General features: G+C 36.5%; 1 protein-coding gene across 1 annotated transcript in view; it reads right to left on the bottom strand.

The window, feature by feature from the left end:
* The window catches only part of KIZ (kizuna centrosomal protein), a 415,288-nt gene that overhangs the window by 353,196 nt on the left and 51,642 nt on the right, over positions 1–10,450 (bottom strand). Inside the window, exon 4 of the mRNA XM_042782893.1 lies at positions 7,054–7,146. Coding sequence (XP_042638827.1) covers positions 7,054–7,146 — 93 coding nt within the window. The remainder of the gene's footprint in view (positions 1–7,053; positions 7,147–10,450) is intronic.

Below are 10,450 nucleotides of genomic sequence, written 5' to 3'. Positions count from 1 at the left end.
AATGGGGAAGAGAATGTTTGTTTAATAAATGGTGCTGGCAAAACTGGATATCCATTTGCAGAAAAATGAAACAAGATCCATACTTCACACCACAGACAAAAATGAACTCCAGATGGATCAAAGACTTAAATATGAAACTTAAAACTATAAAGTTCATCAAACAAAAAACAGGGGCAAAGTTAGGGGCCCTAATTTATGGCATAAGTAGACTATCAAGCATAACCCAAGATGCACAAACAGTAGAAGATAAACTAGATGAGTGGGACCTTCTAAAAATTATATTCTCAGGTGCATCAAAAGATTTCTCCAAAAGAGTAAAAAAGAGAACCTGCTGAATGAGAAAAAATATTTGGCAATGAGGTATCAGACAAGGACTTATCTCTAGAATTCATAGCAAACTCCAGCACCTCAACATCAAAAAGACAAACAATTCAATTAAAAAATGGTCTGATGTGAACAGACACTTCACCAAACATATTCAGGTGGCCAAAAACACATGCAATCATTAGCCATTAGAGAGATGCAATCAAAACAACAATGAGATACCATCTGACCCCAGCATTAATAGCAAAGTTCAAGAAGACAGAAAATAACAAATGCTGGCAAGGATATGGAGGATTGGGACTCTCATACACTGCTGGTGGGACTGGAAAATGATACAACCACTGTGGAAATCGGTTTGGTGATTCCTTAAAAAGTTGGAAATAGAAATACCATTTGATCTAGCCATCCCACTACTAGGTATATATCCTAAAGAAGTAAGAGGCAGGACAAGAACAGACATATGCATACCTATGTTCATCACAGCACTATTCACAATAGCAAAGAGATGGAAACAACCTAAGTGCCCATCAACCAAGGAATGGATAAACAAACTGTAGTACATACACACAATGGAATACTATGCAACCCTAAAGAATAAGGTAGAATCTGCAAAACACTGCATGAAGTGGATGAACTTAGAGGACATCACGCTGAGTGAAATAAGTCAACTACAGTAGGACCAGTATTTTTTAGTTCACTATTGTAAAAATCAAGGAAAAGTTTATACACAGAAGGAAATTTTCTGTTCATGAAAGAAATGTGCAGAACTGCATCAGAAAGATGGAATGCTGACTCCATTTTCTATAAATCTGAGGGATTTGAGAGTAAGGATATAAACAACTCATACTCTATGACAATTAAAAGAGTAGGCTCACCTGCAGGCAGCCCTGCTTCCCTAAAGTAATCAAATTGCACAAGACATAATGCAAAGGTGTGTAAAGGAAAAAGTTCATCATTTCCCCCTTCACTCATCCCCTTCCTCTCCCTGAGGTAACCAAGGTAAACCACCTAGTGTATGTCCACTCAAGCCTTTCCTCAAACTCATACAACCCTAACTCCATACCTACAGAGGTTTGGGGTAGGAGTTCTGGTGGTGCAGTGCCTAAGGCATTTGACTGCTAACCAGAAGTTGGCAGTTCAAACCTACCAGCCACTATGAGGAAGGAAGACTGGGCAATCTACTTCTGTAAAGATTTACCACCTTGGAAGCCCAAAGGGGGTCACTATGAGTCAGAATCAACTCGATGGCAGTGAGTTTAGAGGTTTGGGGATTTGAACAAAAACAAGAGCCTGCCATATACAACCCTCTTGCAACCTGCTTTCTTCTCTTAACAATACACCTAGACATTCCTCCCAATTAACAAGAATACTGTACACCCAATTCTGCTTGATATATGCATAGCATGCAAACATGAGGATGTACCCAGGTAAACCATTCCTCTACGGTTGGTCATTCAGATCATTTCTGTGTTTTTGCTACTACAAATAATGCTGCAGCAGACTGACCGTTTTTGCCATTATTTATTAGAGTTTTTATTTCTTGGGGATAGATTACCAAAAATGGATTGCTTATATGTATATTTATTATACTGATCACTATTATCAGATTTTCTTCCAAAAAGAGGAATTAATTTTTCTAGGAATACAGTACTTCATGGAATATAAGTATATGAAATTCAAAGTCCTCTAAAGAATAGGAAATCCATATCTGTTCTTCGGATCCCGTATAATATTGAAAAGAGAAAAGAATCAATGTTTCCCACAAAATTTATCTTACTCTTACTAAATCTGCTTTTGTTTCCTTTTCCCCTTCTCATTCATTTTTTATTTCCTCCTCATCACTCGACTACCAAATATACACAAACACACAACTGTCTCACTTGTAAGAGCCTGTCACAATAACACACTTGCCACATTATTCCACTAGCGAGCAGGAAGATAGTGGTTAGCCAAATGTCCCATGAAAGGTAAGTTTAAAAATGCTGTTCTTTTCATTCTTGACTAAGAGAAGCTAAATCCCTTAAAGAAAGATTCCCTTCTACCATTTTCCTAAGTGAAAGCAAGTTGACATATTTATTATGACTTTGGACCAGTCTGCTGTGATCTAGTTCTGCCACTTGCCAGTTATGTGATGTGATGGGCAAATTTTTTAATTTTTTCAGACTCCATTTTTTCCTAATCTGTAAAATGAGTTTAAAAATAGTTCTTACTTTGTAAGGTTGTTGTAATGTGTGTTTAATTCAAGCTATACTCCCCAACAGGTCATTTGGTAGGCACCCTGAAAGGGAGGCAGGATAAAGTAAAGAAGGCAGATAAAATGGGGTGCAAACCTCATTCAAACAGAATAGAATAGTTCTTGGTTCTTCTCCTTTTGGGTCAACAAGCTACTTCTGAGAGCTTATCACTTGCCAGGTGCAGTAGGGAGGGGGTCTAAGAGCCCCAGAGGAGCTCTTGGTCTGTCTAGTTAGCCAGAGAGAACATTTCCTACCCTCTCCAAAAGAGAGATATGTAGATCTAGTTTCGGGGCCAGGACTTGAAAAGTTACTGTGTGATTCAGTTTAATTTCTAGTTGTTTTCTGAACAGATATACATTAAAAAAGAAAAAAAAAAAAAAACCCTGTTGATATGAAAGAGTTCCAGCTGAACACAGAGATTACCTTTCAGCTTGTCATCATTCTACGTCAAACTGGTCACTTTATAAGTCAAAGAGTCACAACTTTTGAGGATGAAAGTACTGAGAAGGTCACTGTCCCTGTGAAGGCAAGCCTCTTAGTATCAGAATCTGGGCAACTGTTCTGAGTTCCCATTACTTTAGGGAGATGGTTGCACTGTTGCAGTGATTCAAGGAGGCTGCCAGTGAAGGTAGCACTTTAGGCTATTTAGGATAAGAAACTAGAACTTTATAGATAAAATTAAGTAATAACCCAAGCCCTTCCCCCCATCATGCTTTCTTTGGGCCCTCAACATCTGAGTACATATCTACAGTGTCCTACTGCAAACGCTTACGTCTTTCGGCCTGAGTACTTCGCTCAGCTCCTGCACAGCGGGGCAGAAGTGAAGCCAAGCACAGCCCTCTGTCAGTACAGATAGGAGTGAGGTAAGCAGCCCCTTTCCTATATCCTACATACACAATAACCCTGATGCATGTTCTACACAGTGTCCTAAAGTTCCCCGGTGGGACTGCACTCTAATTGCTCAGAGTGGTAACCTACTCAATCACATACCTTTTGGCTACAGATGACAATTAACATCTGGGAGAGCATAAGAAAGAACTACAAAGCCACAACTTTCCAAATTTCCTATGTGTTGGAGTAAAAGAAAACTTGACCTGTCCTTTGCAAGTTTTTATTGCTCTTATAAATGAAGCAGCTCAGTGCACGGAGGAGTAATTATTTTCCTTTCAGCTGTGATTGTAATCAGTCTGATTATAAAACTACACTTTTCCTTTACCTTTTTTCTGACAACCAGAATTAGAGTTTAACCCAAAATAAAAAATGATAATATATAATAGGTGGGACCAAAAACAAACAAACTCAATGCCATTGAGTCAATTCTGACTCATAGCGACCCCCTTTGGGTTTCCAAGGCAGTAAACCTTCATGGAAGTAAGATTGTCCGGTCTTCCTTCCGGAGAGTGGCTGGTGGGTTTGTACTGCCAACTTATGGTTAGCAGTCAAATGCCTTAGGCTTTACACCACCAGAGCTCCTTATAACAGATGGAAAAGATTATTATATTATAGTAAAATTTGTAAAATTTTTTTAAAAAAAAGGTCACCAAGTAACTAATAGTGCAAACAAGCTTGGGGATGAGCAGCCCAAATATTAATCCTCTTAAGACAACACATGACTGTATGGAGCTTCCACTGAATGCATGAAAACAATGGAAGTATTAATGAAAACCCAAGCTGAAGCTTAACATTGAAAAAATGGGCAATCATTGCTTAGTAACTACCTTCTTAGTAGAACATCTAGGTTACTGCTTACGGCTGAAAACTATACAGCTACTTTTTAAACTTCAGAATTATCATTAATTTGATGAATCCTCTCCCCTTCATTAGTGCTTTCCACTTCAATGGCCACCACTCAATTTGGGTATACAGTTAATTCCTCTTGTCTGAAATGACCCTCACTTCCTGGGCTCTACCATCTCCTACCTACACTTCAGACTGCACGGTGCTGCCAGACTCATCTTCCTGCACACTTATGATGCAACTGCTCTGCTTGCAAGTCTCCTTAATCTGCCTGATACACAGACACACATACATATACACATAGTGATTCCACGAGGAAATTTCAATTCTGGAGCCCAGTACTAAGAATTGCCATGATAAAGTTCCAGGTTTATTTCCTATTTCTTCCCTACAAGAACTTGAGACTTCAGTCAGACTGATTACCCACCCACTGGGCTTTCCTACTTGTACTCCTTTAACTAACTGCTCCTACCCACAGAATGATTATTACATCCCCACTGACTGGTGTCCTTCCCATCCTTCAAAGCCCAGCTCAAACATCACCTCCTCCACCAAACCTTGGGTGACTCATTTCAAAGGAAACAGTGGTTTCTTCCTCTGTGAGTTCACACCTGCCCCATGTAAATGACACTTACCACATATATCCTGGACTTTAGAAAGAACATCACTTTGTGGTTAGCATCTCAAGGACAGGAAGTGTGTCATTTGGGAAGGGGCATTTATGAAGAGGCCTACTGTGGCTTCTCATACAGGATTAACCGCTTAACAACTCCTCTACAACTATTTAACAAATTCAACGGGTAAGACTGTACTGTGTTCTGAGGCCAGTCCCTGGACACCAATGACTCTGGGTGCAAAGACTAATTGATATGCCTACCCAATGAAGAGGAGCACAGATTTCCACTGAAATAATAAAATGTAACTCATATGATAGGAAATTGTTCTGGAATTAGTATGCAATAAAGATGAAGTAATTAATGATTTTTTGCTGAAATGTATTTACCTTTTAATTGCTCAAACATCAATGAAAGACTGAGAAAGGCAAGACATAAATTTTTCAGTACAATATCTATTTGATTCTTATATACAGTTAACAGTCAAAGCTTTTAAGGCTATGACACTTTTCAGTAGAAATTGAAATGTTTCTCTTCTAATTATAATATGTAACATTTTAAGGGATTGTCAACTGTATAGTTCTTGCCCTAATTTCAAATATGACTTAAAGGAAGAATACATATTCATATAACTATATGTAAGGTAAAGAATCAGTAGTGTGAATAGGGAAAAAAAAAAGTCTTCCATTTTACTTAAGTACCATCAACACTGCTGTTTTAAGAAAGTAACTATCAGGAATGGCATAGAAAGAGAACAAACTGTTTAGAGGTTAAAAACACATCAATTATTTGATGACTAAACATCAAACAGAAAAAATGCCTGAATTGTTCAGAAGTCTATCATGTCATACACATTTGGCATACATCTAATGGCAGATAAATCATTTATCATTAAAGACCTCTTTATATAGGTCAAGGTTGTTGGGGCTTTGTGCTTTGTATCTTACAGTTTAAATAATACTATACTTTTTTTTAAAACTTTTTAATCTATAGGGAAGAAAAACTAAAACTTGCTATAAAGTTAGATTAATGCCTGCTAATGCACAGAGAAAAAAACTAAAACCTTCCTCTTACTATAAAAACAAAATAGTGTGGCCTCTGTTTCTTTTCTGATAAGAGTCTTAAATACCAAACAGTTAACTGCATAATAACATTTACTGGCAGCCAGGCAGCCTGCTTAGCAGATATATAAAGCAGGTAAAAGGAGAAAAAGTTAATTTCTTGGCTGAATGATTCCATCGGTAGCTATAGGGCAAACCTGAAAGTCTTTTAGTAAAGTAGCAGTTGATTCTTCTATCAATCTGTAGCACACATACTCTTCCAAGGAAAGCATTAAATATGAAAATCATATCCCGTTATCATCTGTTTCCAGCTTTCAGCCCAGTAAGCTTTTCTTAATGAATGCTGCAGCCTAAGGAACAAGCACGCTGTTGGCTTTTCTGAATAATGGAGTGATGCTACCATTTTTGCTTATTACAATATCGACTGGCTAAGGGGGTTTCACACATAGTCACAAGTGACTACTCTTGCCAGCATGCTCCAAGTTATTACAAGATGTTTTTAGACATTTCATCTAAAAGAGCTTTACTGCTTTTAGTGAAGAAAACATCTATGGTCTTGAACAGAATCATTTATATGGAGATAGGTGAGAGGATTAGAAGCCTGCATTACAGCAGATACATAGCAGAATTTATTTAAGTATTCCCTGCCACTCTTTTTGTCTGTTGCTTAGATATGCAATCTTTTCTTTCCACTTTCTCTATGAAAAGGTTAAAATGTAACAAAATTATGTATATATAAAGGAAAGAATCAAGATACTACATTTTGTTTACTTTTCATTTAAAATATTTCAGGAATCAAAAAACCAAAAAAAACGTACAAAGTATTAATTAGAAATACACAATTACCTCCTAAGGACACTAAAGTTTTCTTTGGATTCTATCCCTTTTAACCCCACAGTGACTACCTTTCAGCAATTTTAATTGAATAGACATTCAAGCAATACTCTGTAAATTAAATAATCACTTAAAGGCTTAATCAAAAAAGATCTTCATATAAGATGACTTTATTTAAAGAAATATTTTAAAAGATGAACACTCCAGAAAGCCTCCATCAACAAAAAGTTTATGATTTTAATATATTACCTTTTCCTTGTCTTCATCTTCCAGTTTACTTTTTATTCCCAGGCTATCTTTTGAGAGTAGTTTTATCTTCTTAATTTGAGTTTCATATTTAATCTAAATATAAACAGTATCATTTTGTGGTATCTATTATTACAACTAATAATTATCTATATATCTTGCAGTCTTTATAGCATAAAAGGAACAATGTAAAAAGTAAAAGCTGGTGTTATCCAGAAATTCAACCTATCTTAGTTAACAATAATATTTATCAAAAGTTGTACTGTATAAAATGGTATATACATTTTAAAATAAAGTTTTAGATATTTTTACTGAATCTTTATCAATTTAGGGAATAGAACTGCAGTATGGATAAATGGGAGCTCTGGTAGTGTAGTGCCTAGGGCATCTGACTGCTAACCAGAAGGCTGGCGGTTCAAACCCACCAGCCACTCCTTGAAAGGAAGGTTGGGCAATCTACTTCCATAGTGATGTTGTTGTTGTTGTTGTTATGTGCCTCAGAAACCCAAGGAGGGGTCGCTATGAGTCAGATCTGACTCCACGGCAGTGAGTTTGGTTTTATTTTTTTTTTTGGTTACGGATAAAAACATGCTGACCCTTTCATTAAGTTATCATGAAAACCCAGTTAGTTAAATATGAAAGTAACACATTTTTCTTCTGAAAAGTTTTGTGCTAAACAAAAGGAAAAAAATCAATCCCACGTCTTATCTATATGATAAGCTATATAATATCATGGTCCTAGTAGTCACAATAGAGTATACTATATGCTTAACTCTCAACTTAAAATGAATTCCATTTTCTATAAATAAAACTACATCACAGGCTTCAATGATCAGCACCATAAGAATCAAGTTTGCTCTGGCACTAATAACTATATAAAGATGTCTGTATCATTACCACATTATAACTGACAAAAACGATTCAATCGAAGAATGACTTTTTTCTGAAAAGCAAGGCATAAAACACACTTTGATTCAGTAAGTTACTAATTGAAGCCTTGAAACAGTCCATCACAGATAAGTATCAGATCATTTTCTAAATTAGGCAGCTCATGTACTTCAATTAGAAATACACCTATAAGATAATCAAATTAGGAAGCTGTTCCCTTAGCTCTCACTCTGGATATAAAATAGGACTGTGCTTTGTTTTCCCACACACAAAGCGAACACGCAATAATGGCCAATTTGACTTGTTTCCCTAAAAATATTTTAAATGGTGCCCTATTTTTAATAAGAGGCAGGATTTTTTTTTCTCTTTTTTGCTCTCAAAAAAAAACAAAACAAACTCACTGCCATTGAGTCGATTTCGACTCATAGCCATCCCCCCTAGAAGCATGCTATTAACATGACAGAATGGCAGTGATGATCCAAATAAATACCTAATTAATTAAGTTTTATAAGACCAATACAAATGATAAAAGAATAAAATAAAGACAAAGAAATAAGGTAATTGAAAAAACACATTTTACATCATTGTTTTATATATACTCCTTAAAAATTAAACATCTAGGAGTTTAAACCACAAATCTTTACACAGACACACTTTATAGAAGAATCCAAGGGAAAGAATCTTTAAAAAGAGGTGTAAGAGGAATTACAAAATAAATATATAATTAGAGGTTAAACAAAAATGCTCTTTTTTCCCGGTAGCTACAAATAATATCTTCAAGATCCAAATTTAGATCACTCTCAATACATCCGAAAAACTTACTAAATTGTAGCTGCTCTTTTCTAAATTAATTAAAAATTGTACGCTATAATTTGAAATCAGTGACTTACTATGGTAAATTAATGATTGATATAAACTATAATTCTACATCCCCTAGGACCATGGATTTCCATCTAAAAATGCTTCATTCTCTTTATCTTTTATTTATACACATAATATTTGATATTATCCCTCAAATCCACCTCTTTAACCCTTGAGAACTGGGGTTTTCAACTGTGTTCTGCAGGGCTGCGAAGCCCCCTAGTGCTATTTCCTCTTCTTTCTATATTTAAACAAACAGTTCTACTACTTTAAAAAGTTTTTTTTAAGTTTAGAAAATACTGTGTACATAAATTTTTCCAAGGTCTTCCCAGCTAAAAATCTCCGATGTAACATCAGAGCATATCCTTATCTGCATCAATTTATCTGACACCTGATGTTTCAAATGTTACTTCTAATTTCTTTTCTCATTAGGTCCCATGTGCTTCTTTTGCTTCCACAATGTATCTGGGCTTGCATTGCATCCCTTCTTTTTGGTGGCAGATTCCTAGTCCCTCCCTGTTCCTTTCCTGACGTGGCCTAGACTTCTCACCATCAGATCTGCTGCTTCATGCACCAAACTACTCATGTCCCTGTAGTATCTCCTAGTCAGGAACTGTTCTAAAGATAATCCTTTCATCTCCTGCTGGGAATATGTTTTAATAATCCTAAAGCACTAAATTGTCCCAACTTGTTCCACTCATTATTGCTTCATGACACTGGACTTGATGCTGTCTACCTAAATTTAGGATGACCCTCCCATTCACTTCTTACCATGCAAAGGCATTTTATTTCAGCTTTATTACTAGAACCTATTGTTGATGATCTCAGGTCATAGGAAGAAGAGTTGGGGGTTCAGGCAGATACGTTCACAATGTATTCCATTTTATGTTTCCTTCATTAGTACTCGTACATTCTTTCAGTTTCCCCTCTTCACATTACAACTTGCCTAAAATGCCACCAGCACCTTTTTTATCATAGGCTTCCTTTTTCCATTGGTCTTTGAAGTTGTACAGCTACTTATCAGTTTTTGGATAGCTGAATAATTGAACTAAAGAGATATGAACTAGCTGGCCCTGACCCTGATATTAAATAAAAGAAATGGGTACAGAGAGTTACATAAATTCCCTGGTCTGACTCTCTGGTGAGTATGAGAGAGGAACTAAGATTCAGTCCCTTCTTTTCTCCCCTACTATTTTTTCCAGTGGGAGTTCTGGGGCACAGTGCCTAAGGCATTTGACTGCTAACCAGAAGGCTGGTGGTTCAAACCCACCAGCCACTCCTTGGAAAGAAGACTGGGCAATCTACTTCCATAGTGATATTGCCTTGGAAACCCAAGGTGGGGTTGCTCTGAGTCAGATATATATTCTTCTCTTAGATGGCAGGTTTATACCAGTAAGTATATAGAAACATTTCTTTATTCAATTATATATAGTATCAGGCAAGATACTTGGTTGATAAAAAATAGAATTTGCCACAGACTCTGTTCTCTAAGAGCTCAATGTTGTGTGCAGAATGGTCTACCTTGCCCTGCCCTCAGTGGATGTCACAATGCTGAGCAGAAATTAAATGAGAGCTCAAGTTTTGTCTCCCTCAAATTTTATTCCCTATAAGGTACACGGGAGCTCTGGTAGCATAGTGGCTAAGACACTTG

Source organism: Orycteropus afer, unplaced genomic scaffold (assembly GCF_000298275.1).
Source record: "Orycteropus afer afer isolate SDZICR_OR568_19922 unplaced genomic scaffold, OryAfe1.0 scaffold00499, whole genome shotgun sequence".
Taxonomy (NCBI): Eukaryota; Metazoa; Chordata; class Mammalia; order Tubulidentata; family Orycteropodidae; genus Orycteropus; species Orycteropus afer.
This window is presented reverse-complemented; position numbering and strand designations above follow the sequence as displayed.